General features: G+C 39.6%; 1 protein-coding gene across 1 annotated transcript; it reads left to right on the forward strand.

Annotated features, from left to right (window-relative positions):
- Positions 1 to 964: 964 nt before the first annotated feature.
- On the forward strand, positions 965 to 19455 carry LOC128942635 (transmembrane protein 68-like). The gene is made up of 7 exons (XM_054285204.1): positions 965 to 1018; positions 6718 to 7048; positions 8011 to 8175; positions 10693 to 10886; positions 16820 to 16880; positions 17293 to 17432; positions 19351 to 19455. Exons 2-7 carry the CDS (start codon positions 6721 to 6723, stop codon positions 19453 to 19455), a joined length of 993 nt encoding a protein of 330 aa, XP_054141179.1. The 5' UTR covers positions 965 to 1018; positions 6718 to 6720.
- Positions 19456 to 23256: the final 3801 nt, after the last annotated feature.

Consider the following 23256-nt stretch of genomic DNA (forward strand, 5'->3'; position numbering starts at 1 on the left):
ATTTTTTTCTCTCTGCACTGGTCATCTGAATGTGCTTTTGCCTCTCAAGTATACCTTCTATCTGCATTCTTTCAGTCTCTACCAGCAAAACCACTTTTCCAATGCTTTGCTGCTTCATGCTAGGCAAGGAATATCAAGTTTTTTATTCCCTCCCAAGAAAACCTGTTACTGAACAAATCTGTCTTGTGCCATAAAAGCCAGAAGCCAACAAAAAGCTTCAGTGGTGGATGCTTTTTTTACAGGTTTGTGTCCCCTTCCCCTAGCCCACAACTACAGCACTGTAGGTGTGTGGGATCAATGTACTGCAGTCATGCATTTTACTTCATGGGAGCCAATTTCTTGTTCTGCATCAAATCAAATCAATGAAATTCAATCACTTGCCTTAAACAGGTTGGATTAACCATTTCCTGAACTTCAAAACTGATACTACGTGTTGTATCAGTCTAAGACCTCCATGAATAAGGATGAGGGTGAACGACTGTACAACATAAGGGTATTTAGTACATTTCAGTAATAAATTCTGCCTGAATTTAGCCATATTAGCACGTTCTGTGTTCTGCTTTAATTATAGCCCAAGTCTGTGTGGCACCCAAGTCTCTTAACCTTTTTAAAGAGGTTATTTCCTTTGTAAAACCAGTGCATTTTCTCAACGTAGCAGTCAATGTCACTGCCGGAAAGTTTCCTTGATCAACGGGACACGAATTGTCTGGAAGCACGTCCTGGGGAGCCTTGTATCTTCCAAGCAGGGAAGGGCGCAGAGGGCTCTGCGCGTCCCGCCCTCCCCGGCGATGGGAAGCGGCTCCTCCATCCCAGCGCGCCCAGGCGGGGCTCCCGACGCCCGTTCCGGGATTTTTTTTATCGGTGAAGAATTCCACGGAGATACCTGGGCGCGGAGGCTGCACCTGCAGTGTGCGCCAGGCGCAGCTCCGCCTCCCGGTCCCGGCCGCGGGGGCGGCGGCGCGCTTATCCCGGGACGGGGCTGCTCGGCGGCTCGGGACGGCGCCGCCGCCGCGGGCAGGTGAGCGGGGCGGGGGCTCGGCACGGCACGGCACGGCACGGCACGGCACGGCACGGGATGGGACGGCACGGCACGGGATGGGATAGGATGGGATGGGACGGCACGGGATGGGATGGGACGGCACGGGATGGGACGGAGGGCGGCGGAGGGAGGCCCAGCCGCGGTCCAGCACTCCCGGGCTTCAGCAGCGATCTGTTCTTAGGGGCCCTTAGTGCCAGACATTGAGGAAACCCTCGAGTCTTCGCGGTGTTGATGTTTGGAAATGTTCAATGACACTTCCAGGTGAAGAAAAGGGACAAGTGTAGGTGTTAGGCACTTGCGGTATTTTACTGGTGCCTGAGCAGGACAAGTACCAGATCTGAACGCAGATGCTGCTCCTTGTACACCCTCTTCATACACCCGACCATGTGTGCTCACAGGTCGGGAAAGCCAGCCATGTCCCGGGCTGGATCCCAAGCCGTGCACGGCAGGGTGAGGGAGCTGATCCTGCCCCTCTGCTCTGCTCCAGGCGTGAGCCATCACCTGGAGTGCTGATCCAGCTCCGGGGTTCTCAGCCTAGTACAGACATGGGCCTGTTGGAACAGGTACAGGGAAGGATCAGAAAGATGATCAGAGCAGTCTCTTGCGAAGACAGGCTGAGAGAATTGGGATTGTTCATCCTGATGAAGAAAAAGCCTCAGGGAGATCTCATTTCAGCTTTTTAGTGTGTGAAAAGGACCTACAAGAGGGAGGGAAAGGGACTTTTTACACAAGCATGTAACCAGCAGGACAAGAAGGAAATGGCTTTGAACTGAAAGAGGACAGTTTAGATTAAATATCAGTAAGAAATCTACTATAAGAGTGATGAGACACTGGACCAGGTTGCTTAGAGCAGTTGTGGATGCCCCACTGTTGAAGGACAGGTTGGATTGGGCTTTGAGCAACCTGGTCTAGTAGAAGATGTCACTGCCTATGGCGGGGGGGGGTTGGAACCAGATGCCCTTTAAGGTCCCTTCCAACCCAAACCATTCTAAAATTTTATTATTCTTCTAGATCTTACCTGCCACATTTCTGGCAATCAAGCTGAGCAAAGATGGTCAGCCAGGGATAGTGCCTAATACCCACTTGCTCAATCAAACCCAAGTGAGAATTCAGTTATTCATGTTTGCTGAGGCTGTAAATGGGAAACAGTGTTCTGGGTTTAGTATCCTCAGTGTGTGAAAAAGGTAGAATGGCTGCAAAAACCTGGGGGACTGAGCTCTGTAATGGCCAATAGTTTCTGTCTGGACGGGATAGACTGTTCATTTTTGGGATGGATGTGCTGAAGTGGGGGAAGCTCTACCAACACAGGAGGGTGTGGATTTATGGAAATAAATAAAGTGGGTGGTGGCAGGGTGAGACCAGGAAGAGAGTTATTTTCCATGGAACTGCCACAAAACATCCAGGAAATATTAAACTGGGATTTCATTTGCATTGAAAGGCAAGAGGCAGAATTGTAGCTGTTGGATGACTCCCGTTATGAAACAGAACAATTGAGTTTGAGCAAAGAGTAGGAGCCTGCGACAAGTAAGCGTTAAAAAAATTCTCTCTCCAAGAGTCTGCAGTTACCTTACACTTGCTTCTGTGTAAAGCGTCTTCTCATGATGCTCTGCTAAACTTATTGCCAAGAGCAAACTAGCAAGCAGCAGGACCAAGATTATGACTCTTCAGTCATGACTGAAAGCCAGCTACAAGGGTTTAATTTTAATGTAGTAAGTCTCTTGTGACACCTTTGTTCTTCCTGGGATTATAGTGTTGGTAAGATTATCCTTATCAGCAAATGATAAGCAAGACCTTAGGATCTGAACAACTTGTATTACAGGAGACTTTTGTTGAAAGGGGAGCTCCTCTCTAAGTAGGGAGAGAGTAGTTCTGTCTTTCTGTGACATCACCTGTAATTTTACACTGTAGATAGAGTGATTACTCTGGAATTCGATATGCTTTAGAGGTGGAGCCCAAACAAATACCTCACATGTCAACACATATGTTGTTCTCTATAAGAACAATGAAATCACTCAGAACAGTAGCTTCAAGTCCATCACTAGATAAGATAAGAAAGATGTAGACAATTTCAAAAGTGTTTGTTTGGGCTTTTTTGCTAAACAATATGACACTATACCCACTTGTTAACCTTTTAGAGGATATTCAGTATTGAAGTACGTTGGAGCTGCTCCTGGCTCAGGTTTGTTAAAAGCAGAAGAGAAATTTCTCCCTTAGATTTGACATTTGGAGCAAACCAAAGCCATTATAAGTAAATGTGTTTACTTTGTGGTAGCACTCCTGCATTGTCTCCTAGTGCATAATAGAGGAGGTTGTTAGTAACAGGGTTACTTTGCAATAGGCAATATAGTTGTAATAATTTCATATACGGTATTTGGTAGAAAGAATGCTTCAAAATTGTATTTGGGGTTTCAGCAGGGAACTAGAGAGACATAGCTAGTGGAACATGGGAAAACAGAAGTCCTGTCCTGTTGTAGCCCTGTGATATACTGACAGCAGAGGGATGCATTTGCAATGTTGGACTTGCATCATATAGTCCAAATATCAGGGTCCAGGTTTCAGTGATTGGAATTCATTCTTTTCTTTTTAAATATTTGAGGTAGTCTGCAACTGAACTGTGAAAGCAGTAACTGAACTATGGTTGAGTACCCAATTTCCAGAAGAAGCCATGCTGCTTCTAGCTGTTCATCAATCAGTCAATCATTTATTCTTTTTCTATCCTTGGATTCAGCTGGAATGATGTTGAATTAATTTGCATCCCACCCATCCAGCTAATTGGCAGAAGGTCAACTCTGTATCTACACAACTACTTTCAGATTTCTTTGGTCAAACTTGTATTGTTAAATCTGTTTTGTAGGTTTTAAAAAAATATAATTTTGCACATTGGCACATTTTACTGTCTTTCTAAAGCATTTTTCTAGTGGCTATATTGAACTTAAAATCAAAAATTAGTAACATGTTCATTTATATTGTAATCTGGGAGCTAACAAAGTTAAGGGTTGTGGTTTTCCAGCCAGCAAGTAATTTTCTGCTACATAAAAATTGAGTTGGAGGAAGAGGAATCAGTGGAATGTTGCATTGCTAAAACTGATCAATGTAAACATCCTATTAATATTAGAAGAAAATTCTGAAAATGCTGAATAATGTAGAACATAGATTCAGTTCCTATTTGGTAGAGATTCCACTACTGATGGATACTTTATTGTCATGCTAGTTGATGACATCATTCATTGCATATATGTTCAATTTCAAAGAGATTTATTTTTTAATAAAAATGTCAAGTGGCATTGGTAATATACAGGCATAATACCTGTCTACCAACCTAAGTTTGGGCTGTTCCCAAGAGTGATTTTGATTGTGCCAGCATTTTCACTGGAATCTCTAGCAGGGAGCCAGGAGATCCTGAGGGAGATCAGGCTGGGGATAAGAACTGAGAGTGAATCAGTGGTGGAAGGATGACTTTCAAGTAGCAGCTCATGTGTGGCTTAAAGTGACTCTTTAAGAAGCTCCTGTTAAAATTATATAAGCATGAAACCTGTACAAGCTATTAAACCTCTAATTTCTTCAAAGAATGGAAGTAAATTTGTTTACAAGGTCTGTTCCCACCAAATTAGAATGAGTGGCACCAGTTACCAGCTTCTCAGTTATCTTGTCAGAAGTTTATCTGGCTCTTGAGTCTGCAATTAATTACTTATGCTTGGGGGCTTTGGAATCATCTTAAATCTTGTTGATAGATTATACAATCTCTTGTTCATCAGTGATCTGTATATCTAAATTAATCCCTCTATCATATAGAGGTTATTATTGATGTCCTTGATATGGATATGAATATTTTATCTGTGATTTTAAGACACTTTTGCTGCTGGCTGTAGTAGTCTGTGTTCCAGATGTGACCCCCCAATAACAATACAAAATCCACTCACTTCCTTCACCCCATGTTGCAGGCTGAACAAATCATTCCCAGTACTGCTCAGTATTTCTGATTCAGTAACCTGAGGCAAGCCCCCTTAACATGGCCTTCTCCTGGGCTCTGTCAGCACAGAGCTTGGCACACATTGAGGATTTGTAGTCCTTGCTCTTATCAGAGCTTTATAAACAATAACTTGCTATAGAGTTGCACCACACCATCAGTTTTATCCTTCTTAAACAGTCTAAACAGATATTTTAATATCTGAATCATGCAGACTATTCCTTTTTTTCTTTAATGTTATTGATAAAATCTCTTTTCAGTGAAAATATCCATATCTTCCTATATTTTAGTGAGGCACCAGTCATCAGGATATAAACAATTCTATATTAATTCTTGTTACTTTTTGTCATACTGATTTCATTTGGTTTTTTTTACCACATTGAGCATCTTTTAACACAGTGCTTGCTTCCTCTTTCTTAACTTCCAGCTTGTGCTCTACCTATGAAACTGCCTTTATCTCAAACCAAGAGTTTTTGCACTTTTAATCTGATTCTCTCACCTATCTCACTGCAGTGGGGAGGGAGTGAGTGGCTGTGTGGTGCTCAGCTGCCTGCTGGGGTTAAACCAAGTGGTCATTTTTGGTGGCCAATGTGGAGTTCAAAGGGTTTGAGATAAGGACAGATTTCATTGGGGTGTGGGAGACCAAATTTATACCTACTGCAGCCACTCATGCTGCAGGTCTTGCCATGATGCATGTTAGGCTCTAGTGCTTGTCCATGGCTGCTTTCCACTTTTGCTGTTTGCTGTACTCCTGGTCAGCCGTAATTCTGCAGGGAGCTGTGCTTCACTCCAGTCCATCCCTATATTCTACCCAAAGCTTCAAAGAAGGAAAACAGAAGTGTACAGCAGGTTTGCTCATATAAGTACAGCTGTGAAGACGTAAAGTCAGAGAAGTCTGAGCTTGCTGTATTTTCTCATCCTGGCACTGACTTTGGCACTTAGGATTTGTTTCTTGTAGGAACTTGTTCTGGTAGTGGGGCGGAAAAATCCACTCGTTAAACAAGCTGCAACCTGATTGAGGCAAGGAAAATCTGTATTAAGTTATGGATTACTGAGCTGGATTGCAATGTTTAAATCTCTGGCTATTGCTCAAGGCTCTTTAAAGCAGCCAGTGATGCTGGAGTGCTCTCACATTCCAGTGTAACCACTACCTGCTGCCAGGCAGGCAGGGTCAGCTGTAGGAATGGACTAACTAGGGAGTTGCATGTGGAAAACATACCATGGAGCTCGCCTGGCCTTTGCTAGGGCTGGAAGATCTGAAAGAAAAGTGTTGTATGGATAAGGGGTGAGAAGCTGCTTGTCCCAGTGTTCACAGCAGAACCAAGTGTTGTCCCAGACGCTTCCAGGCCTTGTGGAGAAGCCATGACTGCCTTGGTTTTGCTGCTGTCCCTTCAGCTGCTCACTCCCCTGCTAAAAATACTCTTCACTTACTTTCTTTTGAGAGAAATTATCTGATCAGCCATGTTGCAGGGATCCTGAGGCTTTGTTGAACTCCGGTCCTTCTTGTTTCAGCCCCTATTCCATAAATACATGGACAATCTCCTAGCCAACAGCTATCCTAGCATGACAGAGAGACACAAAATGTTTAAACCTGGGTTGTGCCAAAATAAGGATCAGGTGTATTTACAGAAACCTTTTTTTCCAAATTGAGAAACTACAGCTCTTTTTTTGTTTGTTTGTTTTGTTTTTTTTTTTTTTCTTCTCCATGCAGGACATGCTAGGTAGAAAAGAATCCTGTGCTTCAGGACAGTTACCAATGACCAGCCTCAGCTGTCTTTTCTATGCATTGGAAGAATGGACTATTGTGGAGCTCCTGAAGAAATACATTTTTCATCTGATCATTGCCTCACTGACAATTAGTGCAATATTAGTTTTTTTTATAGTTCCTTTAACAATTGTCTTTTTCATTTACCTTACTAATATTTTGCTTTTAATATATCAGAGGAACAATGAGTTAAAAGCAGATCCCTTGAGTGATGTTTGGAATGGTGTAAGAAAAACTATAGCAGGCTTTTGGGATATATATGCAAGAATATGGCATGGTAAGTACAACAGGACTTGTTTGAAGTATTGAATTACAATAAGTGGTAAATACACAGAAGTTTTAATTTTTTTCTTCCATATGGATGCAAATAAGTTACATTTATTATACTTTGTATGGCTTCTTTGAACAGCCTGCAGTATAAAACTTTCTCCACGTGCTCCTAGGATACTGCTTGCTCCAATTCTATCCAAATGGCTCATGGCAAGAGATGTAGCAGGGATGGAAATGAAGGCAGACAAGGTGGAACAGAGCTCTTAGTTGGCAAAAGCTGTGTCTTTCCCAAGCCTTTGTATACATTACCCTTTTAGTCTGGCTCCACCTGAAACCTAAACCAAATGTTGGAAGAGTCATGATAAGGATTCATAGAAGTTCATGTCTGTGAGGAAATTCCCTCCCACTGTGAAGTGAATATATTTAATTCCTGTGGAGAGAACCTCTCTTTGGGATTCTTAAAGATTATGGTTTCAATTTAAACATCTCACTTTCTCTAAAAGAGAAAAACTTAATTATGGAAAATACCAAACTCTTCATTCTCATTGACACAGGATGGAGATTCATACTTCCAGATTTCATGAAAGTATGCAGACTGTCAGCCACTATTTCTGAAAATGAAACATTTTCACACTAGTTACTAATTTATTTTTTTTATTATTGTACTATTTACAAAAAGCTCCTAATAGGAAATAATTACTTTAGTTCCCTCACTGGGAAAAATGTCAGGTTCAAGTCTCTCTCATGATTAAATTGACCAACAAATCAGTCTAGTGATATGCTGTGGTGTCTGAGGGACTTTCTTTGTGTATTGACCAAAAGATCCATCCAGAATTTAATTATTTTGAAAGCTACTACAGAGGCTTTCACAAGTCTCTGAAGGTCACTTAACAAAGTAAAAAGTTTTCTGTAAACTGCCAGATGATTTACAGATATCATTGTCAGTGTACTGCTTTCCATCCCAAACAGGTTATGAGCTTCATGGTGTGAAAAACCTCCCAGAAGGACCAGGAATTCTTGTCTATTACCATGGAGCTATTCCTATAGACTACCTTTACTTTTTGTCTAGGCTGTTTCTGTGGAAGAAAAGACTTTGCCTGTCAGTAGCTGATCATTTTGTGTTTCGTTTACCAGGTAGGAACCTGTTCTCTTGTATTTAAGCTTCTTGGATTCAAAACCTGTCCTAGTTTTGGTGAACTTTACATTTACTGTATTTGAAAGTGAGCTTTTAAACTAAAAGAATGCTTTTAGATTTTTAAACTAAAAGTTGGTAGATGTAATAGGACAAACAGAGTAGCATTATCCTGTCTTTTCAGTGAAACATTGGTAAACCTTCCAAAGCAAGCAAATAGAGATTATAATCCTTTTGGGATTAAATGTCATCCCTCAGTAGAAAGTGCTGGATAGGACTCTACTATTGACTTAGTGCTGACTGGTCAGGAGAAGACACAGAGAAGGAAAAATGATTCAATTTTAGAAAGACAAGGTGTAAAAAAGAGTGTCCAGAAGGAATAGCAGGGGAATTATTTTAAGGCACCTTTATGCCACTAATATTGAAAGCTGTTTTAAAATAGAGAATAGAGGAAGCTATTTAGAAGGACACTCTTTGGAAAACAGAGTTTTCCTGAAAACAAGTAGTATAAACTCAAGTAAATTTGATGCCAAAACCATATTCAGGCACTCCTAGAAAGTGTCCTTTCTTAAGTAGGACTTGAGAAGATTACAATAATTTTCTTAAGTCCTATTTAGTAAATACTGTGTTGTACTGAGCACAATGGAAGTAAGAAGTCATCAAAAGATGATTGATTGGCTTTTAAGAGTACCCTCAAAAAAGGAGAAAGTTTAGCCAAACCTTGCAAGGGAGACTTCTTTTTTTAAGAAATAAATAAGAGGGTACTGTTCAAATTGAAGTGTCCCTAGCACATATTTTTATTACAAATATAAAATACACATTTGTTACGACTAAGCAACACTCTCAGCTGCGCAGTTCCTGGACTACTGGCGTGTTCATAAAATATTGATTTCATTATGGTCATGCTAGAGCAACAAAAGGGGGCAAATGCTGTGTCAGCCTTCAAAAAGGCTATAAAGAGACATCTGGTAAGAAGGACTACAAATAATTGAAGTTAGACCTCCCCACTGCATTAGCAGAAGATGTGGCTAAAAGTGAAATTCCTCCCCAACCTTATTTTGCTCTACTCCGCTTACTTTTTGCAAAGAAATGTTACACTTCACAGATGGATTCTTTAAAGATTTCTCATGAGCATATGCTAGACCACAGTTCAGTTTATTTACAGGATTAATTACACTAACAGGAGATTTCTTCTTGTGAATTAATAAGTCTCTCCATCTCAGAATAGCTGTTAAGTAATAAAGTAACAACAAAAAAAAAAGGAAAAGGAGGATTCAGAGGTGTGGTATGGCTTCCTTTGAAAAGCTAGGACATCAGACAGAAGCCTTGCATGGCTGAGGGATAACAAAATTCTGTGAGACCTAGAAAAGGGGAATAAGAAGTGATAGTATTTTCATGTGATACATTATAATTCTCATAAGTTTTAAAGCCAAGCAAATGAAGAACCTCTTTGCTTAGTAACAGTATGATCTTCCTGACTTTAGAATGAAACATATGAGTTCACCAGAGGATTAAACAAAGTCAATATCTGTCTTTGACGAAAGATCTGTTAAGCATGATACCTTGAATAAGATTAAATACAATTAAATTACAGAATTCAGCACTGCGTTTTCTATTGCCTTCCAAAGCTTTTGTTGCAGACTTCTGTCAGTCCAGTTCCATCAGAGCTGTTGCTTCCACTTATTAATATAAAAAAATTATTTTCAAACTATGCTCTTTGAACAGGGAATTTGAAGTTTGCGGAAATGCTTGTTTGCTTTCTATCAGAGTTCCAAACAGATATATTTAAAATATGAAGATAATATTAGAAATCATACAGTACTTCTATGGTTATCAGTCTGTCCTTTACAGAAATCCCAGTTATGGAAACAGAGGAAGGAGATTCACTGTGGTGAATTCATTCATGATTCATTCATGTGGTGCTGAAATTGCCCTGCTAGTTTCTGTCATTCATGCATCTTAAGATGCATGAATTTGATCCACATAGTTTGCAATTTAACCATAAAATACTCAATTATACAGCTCAAAACCTCAATGTTTAAAATGTTAAATATCACATTTTAAAAGACCAAAACTAGCTGCTTGTCAAGTATTTACTTTTGTATCAATCTTTATTGTACTGATTCTTTTTTCTGTATTAAAATATGTAAAAAGAAGGAGAGAGCAATAGATGCTCATTTTCTGATTTCTAGCTATGACCCACAAGTTTTGTTTACATAATTTGTTTGATAATTATGAAATACAGCATGTGGAAATATTTTTTAATTGAAGCGTTCCTGACAATATGGCTCATCTTCATAATATTTGGGCAAAAATATTGTCAGGTATTTGTCATTTTGCCAGCATTTATTCTGTAGGTGTCTTACTTCTTTCATAAAAATTTGTCTTAGCCTAAATATATAAATATAAATATATAGCTACTAGATTTTAATTTAGTTGTAATCTGGCTCCTCCATGCAAACAGCATTTGGGGTATTTATTGTTATATTAAATGTACGTTTGCTCCTTATTTATTTCAGGACTTAGGTTATTGTTGGCTGTGACGGGTGTCATACCAGGTACGAGGGAGGAGTGTCTTGTTGCCCTGAAGAAAGGATACTTGGTGTCCATCTCACCGGGTGGAGTTCGAGAGGCGCTGTTCAGTGATGAAAGTTATCAGCTGATGTGGGGAAATCGAAAAGGCTTTGCTCAGGTGGCTCTAGAAGCGAAAGTGGTGAGTGCTATACATTACCAACCCCAGTTTATGCTTTTTGTGTGCATATCTGCTTCATTATAAAATACAGCTTAGGAGCATTTGTTGGAAAATCTTCCAGGAAAAACGGTTGGGAAATAAAGATTTCATTTCCTTTTCCCATTGCTTTTCTCAAGCATATTCATTCACAAGGAGCAAGAGTTTTGTGGAACTGTCAAACTTTTCCTTGACTGTTTCAAAGCATCCATATCTGTGGTTCCATGTCTGCAGTTCCATCATGCAGGCATCCAGTGTTTCATCTTGATTGTATTTCAAGAATCTTCACTATGGTCCTTCTCCATTCTGCCCTAAGGTTTCATTCTTTTTTTCTTACCCTAACAGACTTACATCTTTACCTTACTTCAACATATCCAGTCATTTCCTTATGGTTCTTTAATGTATTGTTTTATCTTTCTTCTCATTTATTCTGTGAGGGCCTAGGATTTTGTCCTTACCTTTACTTTTCTTCATGTTTGTGAAAGATTGCATCAACTAACTCAAAGTGTGTCTACATTAGTGTCTGAGTTTGAATTGTGTGCACTTTTGAAGCAGTTTGTGCATTTCCCTCACCGTGCTTTCATTCACATCAAAGAACATGTTAGAATACTGGAGCTGCATTCTTTCTGGCTGAAACTAAACCAAAATTGGAACCTAATACTCTCCATTGGTCTTCAGTCAATGGTGCCAAACAAGAATTAGTTCTGGATAAAAACAGAGCACTGAAATGTGTTCAGTGTGGGTGTCAGATTCTCAGCATCCTCTAGATATGTTCTTCTCTTGATTTGCACTCCACCAATGTACTCATGGCCAAGGTTTCAGTTAGTTTCCATACGGATGATGAGCTACAAATACAACCTTCTACCACTAGCTGTGACTTCTTGTATCTAAATCTACATGGGAGACTGTCTTTCTTTTGCAGTCTCTGGAAAATTATTGTATTTGGGGTGGCATGCAGCTGAAAGAGCAGCAACCCCATCTTTTTCCTAACTGCCACTCCTCATCATCATCACCACCTCGAGACACAAGTTTTCTGCCTTAATTTAGACTTAGCATACCTAGTGATTTTTGTGTCTGACAATACTGGTGCGAATCCAGGCTTTATCTCTTCTGCCATGCACTTTCTGCTGCTTTCTCATGAACTGCACAACCATCACCTTTTCCTCACATTCTTATGAATATCTCATCACTTGCAGTGCCCTTTGATCTTCCACATAAAGTTTTCTGTCTATATAGGAGAAGCTGTACAGGGAGTTGAGTTCTTCCCATGAAACTTTAATTTCTTAACATCCCTTTTTATGCACTTATATCGCTTTTGCACCTCATCTGATTTGTTGCTTCTCAAAATTCTTTTGGTCTCTTGTGCTATGGCTCCTAGTACAAAGGCTCTTAAGGTGCAAAATGCATGCTTCAGGAAAATATTTCTTCATAACTCTAAATTATTGTGGGGAGATAATTAAACACTAGAATAAAATTAGGGACATTTACCCAATGGATAAAGTAATTTTAGGCCTGGAATCCTGTTTCCACATCTTGTCTAATGTGGCCTTTAAAAATCAGGTTTTAGGTGCTTCTGTTCTGTTTCCTGCCCTTTTTCTCAGAGGAGCAAATGTTAGTCGTAATAATTCATATACTGTGTGGGCCTGTACACCACCACTGCTGGGAAAGTATCAGAATGTGAATGGGATAAACTCAGTCATGGGTTTCACATGGGTGTCTTGAGTTCCCTAATTGTCTTCCTATATATTAAATGAATTATATGCTGAAACAGTTAGAAAGAGCTGTCACTTTCAAAACTTGAGAGATTTCTATTGATTTTGCTTTCATCTCTGTCTTTCAAGCTACTTCAAACATCTGGAAAAACTTTTGCCCGATGTTCTCTTTTCACATGGAACCTTACAGTAAGACAATGTAACAGTTGTGGATTTTTAAATAGAAATTGAATTCAAAACTCTGAGTGCCCTTACATAGATTGCCAACTTCATCAAAACACATCACAAGAATCCTTGCCAGTAATTCTCCTAATTCTACTAGTCTTCCATAATATAGAAGCATGTGGAAATAACTGAATAGTAGTACATACAATTTTTACCTCCTTTTCTTGACAGATTTTGGGTTTGGTTCTTGATGGGGGTTTTAAAAATTTTATTTATTGAATTGGGTATTCTTTGAGGGTAAGATTCTTGCAGTGTGAAAGAGTCTTGTGGTCCTTTGCATAATGTTTGGTAAAACAGGCACTATGCAGGACTGTTACCAGGAGGGCAGAGAGAGTATATTATCCTTTCACAGCTACTATCCTGGACTTACCTTTACAGTGCTGGAAATTCTTATATCTCTTTTTATTACCCTCATTCAGTTTTGTGGGGTTTTATGATCAGGAAGTCTGATTAGATCCCTGCATGATGGACATTGCTGTAATTAGCTTGCAAGCTTCACTGAACTTTGGGCATCATTGGTATTTATCCGGAAATCTGCAATCAGACAAACCTTAGATAACTAAACACTAAAAAAAAAAAAAGGAACTGCTGTGCATTTAACAGGAGAGGGGGCAATATTAACCTAATATATAATTTCTTATATAAAATTAGGTCCACAGTAGTCACTGGATCCCATCTTTTGACACATTTCAAGTTTGATTATTTGTTCTTGCTGCACCCTTTTTAATACTGGCTAGACTAGTCTCCCAGATTGACCAAAGACTGGGGTGTAGCGGATGCCAGGCACTCATCAAAGCCTCCCAATCACTGCCCTCCACAAGTGGACATGAGAGAGAAAATAAAGCAAAAGATTCAAAGTCTGATATAAAGACTGGGAGAATTCACTCACTGAATACTATTATGGGCAAACTAGACTCAACTTAGGGCTGTTAAGTGCATTTATTAGCAACAAAATCAGATCAAGACAATGAGAAGTAAAGTAAAAGTCTTAAAAACAACTCTTGCCCCACCTCTCCCTTCTTCCTTGGCTCTACCTCCTTCCCTGCAGTGGCACAGGCAGATGGGGAATGGGTGTCATGGCCAGTTTGTTGTTTCTGCCACTGCTCAGAGAAGAGTCTTTCTCCTTTTCTAGCATGGGGTCCATACCACAGGAGACAAACTTCAAATTGAGTCCATGCCCTGGGCAACAGGTTCTCCTTGAATATATGAGTCACTCTTCCACAGGGTGCAGTCCTCCAGGCACAGCCTGCTCCAGCGAGGGTCCCCCCTAGGGTCACAAGTCCTTCCGGAAACCTGCTCCAGCATGGGCTTGTCCTTCCAGGAAACCTGCTCCAGCATGGGCTTCTCTCTCCGTGGGTCTGCAGACCCCTGCCTGGAGCCTGCTCCTGCACTGCTTCCCTGCAGCTACACAGCCCTCTTTGAGGCATCCATGCTCTGGTGTGGGCCTCCTCCATGGGTGGATCTCTGCATTGCTGGGGTCTTCTCTGGGCTGCAGATGCCTCACCCTGGGCTGCAGGGGAATCTCTGCTCTGGAGCATCTCCTTCCTCTCCTTCCACACTGACCTTGGTGCCTGCAGGGCTGCTTCTCTCACATTTTCTCACCCTCTTCTTCTCTGTCCACAATTATGTATGCACAATAATTTTTTTCCTTCTTAAATATGTTATCACAGAGGCGTTTTGATCATTCCTGATGGGCTTGGCCTTGGCATGCAGCTCATCCATCCTGGAGCCAGCTGGCATTGGCTCTGCCAGATACAGGGAAATCTTCTGGCAGCTTCTCGCAGAAACCACCCCTGTAGCTCCCCCTCTACCAAAATCTGGCCACAAAAAACAAATACACTGGGGATAGATTCATCCAGATATCAGAGCTTGTTTTATTATGTAGCAATTAATATAAGTTTGCTAATAGTTACTCAGATATCATGAATAAAAGCAAGATAGAATTATAAGGGTATTTTAAAAATTTCTCTACATACAGTGTAACCCTCAACCAAAGAACTACACATACTTTATCAAAATGACTACATTGTGGTTAATAACCTGTCACAGATTACTTGAATGGAGAATTCAAGACAAAACCAACTTTAAATATGAACAGACATTCCCATCCATCATATAATATTACAGAAGTTCAATAATTCTTCCACTGAAAAAGCTGAAGAAAAGCAAACATGGAAGATACTTTCAGCCTCAGTCCTTACCTGCAAAGTTTCTGCATTTGGTTTCCACTTCATTTTGTGTAACTACTCTGCTTAACAGGAGTCAGAGTGTTACTATTTAATGTTATGACTCAGTGTACCTCTAGGACATATATTTGTCTCAGTCAAATTCATCCATGATTTTCCGAAGTACTGTCAGCCTGTGGCTTGGTTTTTGCAGGCTAATGGGGAGGAATCATCATTTCTGAAGATCCCTGAATTTTACCTGTGCCAAAAAATTCCTTCAAGCTAAGTTAGGTGAAAAATAAACAGGAGCTATGATTTATAAAATTCTCTTGTATGGGCAAGGGTTTTGGACTACCTGATCTCCAAAGGTCTCTTCCAACCTCAACTATCCTGTAATTCTGTGATTTTCAAGCTGGCTGGGGCTGACCCAGCTCAGTTCCAGCACAGCAAGTATAAATGTGTTGGTTACTCCAGATCTGGTTGTGCTGCTTTAGAAATGTAAGATTTTATGTGCATACCTGTGTTTTCCAGATTAGGTACTGAAAGTTGCTGCCTACCCTGGACCTCAGTTGCTGATCATTATATGAGAGTAACTTCTGTAGTTACCAGATTTCTTTATTGCCTACCATATGTTTCTTGTAATATTCCTAAAATTTAGTGTTTTGTCTGTGTGACAGATAGGTTTCAAACATTTTACATCTTAGCTGTACAGTATTCAATTAATAGCTGAAAAAAGTTTAGTATTTTTAGAGTCCAGTACTTATATATTTTTAAACAGCATTATTGATTACTTTTTAAGGGTTTATTTCTAACAGTTTCCCTTAATTTTGCATTCTGAAAGGCTTACTATTACAGCTTTATGCATGTTTAATACTTTTGTTCTCCCTCAGGTATTTTTTCCTTTTAATGCTTTCTATCACTATGAGTTATTTGGTAGGCTCTAGTTAGGTATTTTTCCTGCTTTTTTTTTCCTCATCCTGCAGCTTCTGTTCTGTAGTAGTGATTCTTAACAGTAGGAAAGTCTTCTTTCATTACCTTCTGGACAAGTTGTTCCTACAACCTGTTCAAATTAGAGTTTCAGGAAAAGGAAAAGGGACAATAGAGGAGAAAAAAAAAATATTTGTATACATGGATACAACTACTGTCAGTCTGTCTACAAACTACGAAATCTTACCTCAGGCTGTAAGGCATGACTGTTTCAAGTGCAGGTATCTCAAGCATGTCTCTTTTCAGTCACAAAGATGAAGTGACCTTGTTCTGTAACCCTCAGAAGGTGTGTAGTCCAGGTCAGTGAGGACACACAATTGCTTTTTTTTTGTCTCAGGGATCTGCAGAAGTCTTTTCCAGTGAAGTTTTGTCCAAACATTACTGCTTCAGTTAGACCCTATTTGAGAAGCAGATGAGACGAGCCAGCCGTGAATGTCTGCTTGCTTTCTGCAAGACTTCACAAACTGAATACTTTCCTATTCACCACTCACAATGAAAGCTTTAGACAAACCATGGAAATTGGTTTTATGTTCCAGTCAGTGATATTGCAGTAAATACATAATATAGAAGTTATACAAAACCTAGTACAGTGTCAGTAATTTTATTTACAGATAGTGACTTTAAAACAGATGTTTATGGCAGCTGAAAAATAGCATTTTATTTCTATTCTGGAGTTTTTAAAATCAAGATTCCTTGTTTACTACTTAACTAACTGGTAATTACCCTCTGTATTTGAGTGAGTTTCTTAGCTGCATTAGCAAGCACTAAAGCAGAAATTCATACCTGGTATAACATTTCAACCTTTTTATTTTTTTTTCTACTTCCTTAGCCCATCATTCCAATGTATACTCAAAATGTCCGTGAAGGCTATAGGATGTTTAAAGAAAGAAGTAAGAACTTAAAAATATATTTTATGTATTTTGAATGTTTTATCTTTTTTCTCTCAGATTTTTCTTGCTTTTATCTTAGATTTTGCTTTTCAGACTTCTGCTTACTTTGGATTCTCTAACACTTGCTGTGGGTCAGAGGTAGCTCAAATTTGGAAATAGCTTGTTCATAACTGGCTTGTGTGTGTGATTTGTCTTATTTCTCTGGTCTATTTGACTTTTTCTCTGGTCTATTAAGTCTATCAAGCTTTGTTTTGGTGGACAATTGCTTCAACTTTCTTCAACCTGTAACAACGTCCTGACTATCAAATAAAGCATGGATTTTTAAGAAGTATTCTACATTAATCAGATTTCATGTTTGAATTGTGTTTACTGTGACTATAATCTCGCTTTTTCCTCCCATAAACCATTTCAGGATTTTTTAGACAGTTATATGAGAGCACTCGATTGCCTTTTACTCCTCCATACGGAGGACTTCCAGTTAAATTTCGCACATACATTGGGCAGCCAATCCCTTACGACCCAAATATAACTGCAGAAGAATTAGTTGAAAAGGTAAGTTCTCTCTCCTTGCAATATTGAACTACATACTTTGCCCTCTACTATAAGTGCACTTGAAACCAGTTTTTTGCATGCTTGAATAAAGACAAATACACTTTTACTGGCTTGTTCACCCATGGGCAGTTGAGGTTTGGGATCATTTAATATACAAATACCTACCAATAAATATTGATATAGTAACAGTTCATTGGGATGTCCTGATCCTTTCCAAATGTATGAGCTCTGTCTTCTTGTTGTGTTAACTTTGTTTCTCCCATGCCTTTGATAACTTTGATAATAATGATAACTGATAATGATAATAATGATAACTGATAATGATAACAGTGATGATAACTGAAATAATGTAAATTATGTTTTAAATGCAGTTTTCAGTAACTATGAAAATAAATTTAATAAATAACCAATAACTTTGAGAATCTTCACCAAATAGCATTGGGGTCTAGAAGCAAAGTTCTTCAAGAGCTTCAGTCTCATTGTCAAAATGAAAATGTTAAAAAGTTGCGTCCAAAATATAAAAATATTTTGAGTACCCATAGTTTGGTGAAATTAGTGATGCCTAGTGATTAGAGCATAAAAGTGTTTATAGATCTAGAGTTTAAGTATTTTTCAAAATATAAAGCTAAACTGAAAATGAGGCTTTAAAATTTTTCATGGAAGATAAAAGGAGGATTTTATGAGAAAAAAAAATCTGCTACAACCTAGAAATACACAAAAAAAATCATCTCTCAGAAATCACTTAGTATAAAACACCTTGCTGCACATAAAAAGATGCAACAAGGCTAGTTTTTCTTCTTTTGTTTTCTTTTTTCCTTTTTAAGGGTCTACTGTAGGTTGTGCTGAGCTTCACAAAAGTGAAACCAGAAAGACAGGTTTGGTCTGTCAGAAGGGAACAGGCCCAGCAAGCTGTAGAGTTTGCTCTTAGCACCTTTAGGAGGCTGGAAGCAATATGACTGCTCTTATGGTTGTTGATATTCTTGTATTTTAGGGGAACAGTATTTTGTGTACCTGCAAAAGTGAAATTGAAATTTCCCATGATACTGATTTGCCTTACTAAGGCAAGCCTTTGGCTGCCCCCTTTGACCACCACCCACTTTGGTGGGAGTACAGTTAGGTCTTCTGTGGCTGATATTACTTAAAAAAAAGGTAATTTAAATGAGGCTTGACGTGAGCAGTGGCCTGGCTGACCTCTCTCTGATCCTGCCCTGCAAAGGAGTTAGGACATGAATCTGTCAGGAAAGGTTTTGCTACTCCTTTTTTATATTCACAGTGATATTCTACTATAACTCTGGAGTAGATCAATGGAGTATGTAGCTACCCTTACTTCAAGTTTAAACACACAAGGGAAAACAAAAGAAGATAATTTCTTATTTCTTTTAGAGACACAGAATATTGTGTTCATTCTCTTCCTAAACTTTCATTTGAATCTCATGTAATGAGTATTATGACTTTTCTTATTATGTACATGCTGTATATGATAAAATTATGGGAGAATTCATGGTGGGAAGGACAGACAGAGGTTCCTACTCCAAATTCCTTGTCCAAGATAGGTCAGCTATAAGATCAGATGGGGTGAGCCAGGCTTTATCCATCACTTTTTTGATGAAAATTTTCAGGGGTAGTGGATTGCAGAAACTTAATGTTTGAATGTGTTAAAGGCTACTTTGACTAAATAATGAGCACATTTGATATATCTCAGTAATTTCAGCCTACCCAAAATGCATTCATTGTTTTTGTTCCTTTCTTTTCCAAGAAATGTGTCATTAGGACAGCTAGTTAATATAAAACACAATTATCTTCTTACAGTAGAGCTATGTGTGAATTTTCCCTCTTGAACCTCTGAGAACTTAGAGATTAGACTTTTCTTCTGTGTATAAAATAGGTCTTTAAAGGCAAATTTCTCTTCTCTTTTCAGACCAAGGCTGCTGTCCAGGCTCTCATAAGCAAGCACCAAACAATCCCAGGCAGCATATGGAAGGCTTTACTGGAGAGATTTGATAAACGTCGTAAAAGTGATTAGAATGCTCATGTTAATTGCATTGGTTTTACAGCATACAGTAAAAAACCATGTCCTACAGCACTGGTAACTAATAGTTGGTGTTAACCAGTTTAAATTACAAATTTCTACAGATTTGGTGGAAGAAAACAATTAACTTTTAGGAAGTTCCCCCATGTCTTTGAGAATTCCCTGAACTAAGAAAGACTGATGAAGATGACTTATTTTATTATAGCAAGGCAACAGCTAAATTCCCCCAAAGGAAATCATGGAGCCAAGGTTTTCCTGGTTCCTAAACAAGTTTGTATCTGAGGGCTTTAGTGGTGTTGTCTAGATCTGTGTGTTTGAGTTTTGAGCACAGTCTGGTCTCAGAGCAGAGCCTCAAGCTTGGTATTGTCCCACCAGAGACCACCCCACAGGGAGCACCTTCCCTGGTAGACCCCAAGCAAGACATGTCAGAACAAACTGTCTTGCTTTAGATAATCAGCTACTGCTTACACCATCCTCCTAGAGACTACAAAAAGAGACAATCCCATTAAAGCAGACGTTAGACTCCTTCAAACACATCATCTTAGTAGTAGTCCCCTGGAAAGCAGGACTGTGTGCATCCAAGACTTCTTCCCCACAGAAAAAGGTTTTTGAAAGAGAGGGAATAAAAAGCTTTAGTTCAGCGTAGCAAATATTGCAAATACATGTAGAAGGTAGTTTCAAGTCTGAGCTGGTTCGTGCATGCTCTATTGCACCACACAATAGTTGCCTACCCCTGGATGGTGTGTGCAGTACGGTTGTGCTGTATTTACTCAAATCTCCCAGTGACCAGGCTCAGGGGGAGTTTCTCTGGCAGTGCATCTTTGAGGTTTATCATCACTGGTGGTTTGCCTGATAATGCAGTAGTGCAACACTGCTGGTACACATTGAACCAAAATGCCTGTTTGGAAAGGCAGTCTTGTCTTCCTAATGCAACTTGCAGAAAACTGAGAGTTAGTGCAAAGCAGAATGTGTTTTTACAGGCTGTGGGAGGTTGTTACCGGTAGTAGTGGGACAACTTTGTGTAATCTATCCAATATGCCACTAAATGCAACCAACTCTTAACTTCAAAGACCAAGATAGGTAATTTTTGTGCCTCATTTTCCTTCATGTACTTTTAATATGTAAATAATCTTTCCTCCCAACATCCTAAAAGGTTACATAGCATCTAAGGAAATATATGTAATGTTTGCCCATTTTTCAGTAGAAAATGAAATCTGTTCTTTGGATTAAAATAAATTCTTCCCTGACCCTGCCTCTTCACAAGTATTTCTTGCACATCTGGTGAAGGGAGAAGGATGGACAGGTGAGTTATTTCTCTGGACCAAAAAGACAGGAATCCTGTCAAATCCTGTCAACCTTCAAATCTGTCTTAAGATACAGGAGTCTTTACTTGAACACCTTAACTGTAACTGCTGTGTACAGGCAGAAAGATTTTTCTTTTAGCAGAGACTCAGCATGCATGGGAGATGATGAACTAAAGCAGATCAAGATGCAGACTGATATGCCTGGACATAGGCAGGAATTCAAACCATGAAGTCTTACGTGCTGCACTGCAGCAATACAAGCTAAAATTCAAAGCCTGAGCTTTCAAGGGAGAAAAGGAACTAAAGGAAAAGGTTGTACAATACTAAAATGGATACAGATGAAGAAGCAAGAGGAATTATAAGTAACCAGAATCTAAAGGCTTTCTTTGTATTGCAGAAACTGTAGAAGGACTAGACAGAATCATTGTCTGACTATCCTGTTTTTCAAGTACATTAATACCATCATAGAATGTGTCCAAAGAAGGGCAATGAAGCTAGGAAAGGCTCTGGAGCACAAGTCTTATGAGGAAAATCTGAAGGAGGTGGGGTTGTTTAGCGTGGAGAAAAGGAGCCTGTGTGGGGACCAACACCTACAACTACCTGAAAGCATGGTTGTGGCCAAGTGGGAGTCAGTCTCTAATCCCAGGGAATAAGGGACAGAACTAGAGGAAAAGGAAGTTGTGCTGGGAGAGGTTTAGATTGGATATCAGTAAAAAGTTTTCACTGAGAGGGCTGTCAAGCATTGCAACAGGCTGCCCAGGGCAGTGGTGAAGTCAACATCCCAGGAGGTATTTAGAAAACATCTAGATGTGGCATTTGTGGATATGGTTTAATGGTGGGCTTGACAGAGTTACGTTCTTGATTGGACTCAATGGTCTTGAACTTCCTTTCCAACGTAACAATCCTGATTCTGTGACCAATTAACCACTTCAGTAATCAGAATTTGCACAACCTTTCAAATGCCATGCTCTCTGATACATGATACTAGGAGCTGTGCTCCAACTCACAATGAAGCACTAACCTTGGGTAGGAGATATGTAATCAGAGTGCTGATTATTTTTAAAAGCAGATATTTCTGTCTCTATCGCCTCTATTTCAGCAGCTGTTAATATCTTCTAACAAGGTTTAAGTTTATCCCAGGCTATTACATCTTTTAGCAGCACCACTGTGTTATTTGCAGCTTCTCTGTCTAAAAAATAATTTCTATTTGTTGTCTTCTGTCATAGTCATCTAAGGGTATTTTCTGGGGTCTCAAGATGATGGTAGACAAAATTATTACTGAGAAACAGGAGGGATTTTGAATTATATATTTTTCTAATAAAAAATTGTAAGCAATTTTTCCAGAAACCATGTAGTACTGCTCTAATAATAAGCAGTTATATTATTTTAGTGGCTCACTCTAAATTTTTACTCTTTTTAGAGCAGTATTATAGAAACTAGAACTGAAAACTGGTGTTATAGAAATTAGAGTTCTTGTCATACAAATAGAAATGTACTTGCAGATCAAATCACTCCCTTGGTACACTTATTTTTTAGCTCTCCATCATACAACAAAAAAAGAAATGAAAACCAGAATATGAACTGTGCCTGCCTCAAAACGAAAACAGCATTTTATTAGGTAAACATTTTATTAGGTATACTTTGCGCAGTAAATAATGCAGAGAAATTCTGGTTTTGTAGTTTTTTATGTTTAAGATTTTGCATTGGGGACGAATATGATATTGAAAACAGAGTAAATTAATAAAATCATAGAATACCTGGAATTGGAAGGGAGCCAGAAGGAGTCTCGAGCTCCAGGTCCTGGCCCTGCATAGGACAGCCCCAAGAGTCACCTCACCCCATGTGCCTGTCAGAATTCCTCTCGAGCTCTGGTGGGCTTGGGGCTGTGACCGATTCATTAATGGGATGGCATTGGAAGCAGTTACACAGTAAAGAGTGTGTACAACTGCACAAATATTCATTGGATGACAATGCACACAGTTACACGGTAAACTGAGTGCAACTGCTCAACTGAGCAGCTGCAGGTGTCCAGCAGACCTGTAGAAGAGAGCTGGTCAGAAAAGCACAGCAGGAGGGGATCTGGAGAGCTGGCCAAGTACATCCCACCGAAGGCTGAGGGCGCAGCCATGGCAGTGTTCCATGCCACCCTAGCAGGTAGGGTACCTGATGCATCAATTCCCGTGTGTTTGGAGCTGCACCCAGTGCAGCTGGAACACTACTTATTTCTTTGACTGATTTTTATCTGTAAATCCATTATTTTTTTTAATTTTTACCCTAAATCCAGGGATTACATCCATAGCTGTTGGGCAGCCAGGAATGCCTTAACAGCCCCGTGAATGCCGTGTCTGAACCAGAACGTGCCTGGAACGCTGAGGTACTGCAATGGCTACAGTGAGTGCCAGGCATGGATGCCGCTGCTGCTGCTGCTGCTGTGGGAACACCAGTGGGGTTGGAAGAGGAGGAATTTGCACCCATCCAGCAGGTACTGGGG

This window comes from Melozone crissalis, unplaced genomic scaffold, assembly GCF_028551555.1.
Source record: "Melozone crissalis strain CALT ecotype California unplaced genomic scaffold, PUWL_Pcris_2 ptg000042l_1, whole genome shotgun sequence".
In the NCBI taxonomy this organism is placed as follows: Eukaryota; Metazoa; Chordata; class Aves; order Passeriformes; family Passerellidae; genus Melozone; species Melozone crissalis.

What these genes read in the sequence shown, in the direction of transcription:
- LOC128942635 (XM_054285204.1), top strand. Translation starts at nt 6,721, where the DNA reads ATGCTAGGTAGAAAAGAATCCTGTGCTTCAGGACAGTTACCAATGACC. An exon ending in TGGCTCTAGAAGCGAAAGTG is followed by an intron (nt 10,887 to 16,819) that starts GTGAGTGCTATA and finishes CTACTTCCTTAG; the next exon opens with CCCATCATTCCAATGTATAC. An exon ending in TAGGATGTTTAAAGAAAGAA is followed by an intron (nt 16,881 to 17,292) that starts GTAAGAACTTAA and finishes AAACCATTTCAG; the next exon opens with GATTTTTTAGACAGTTATAT.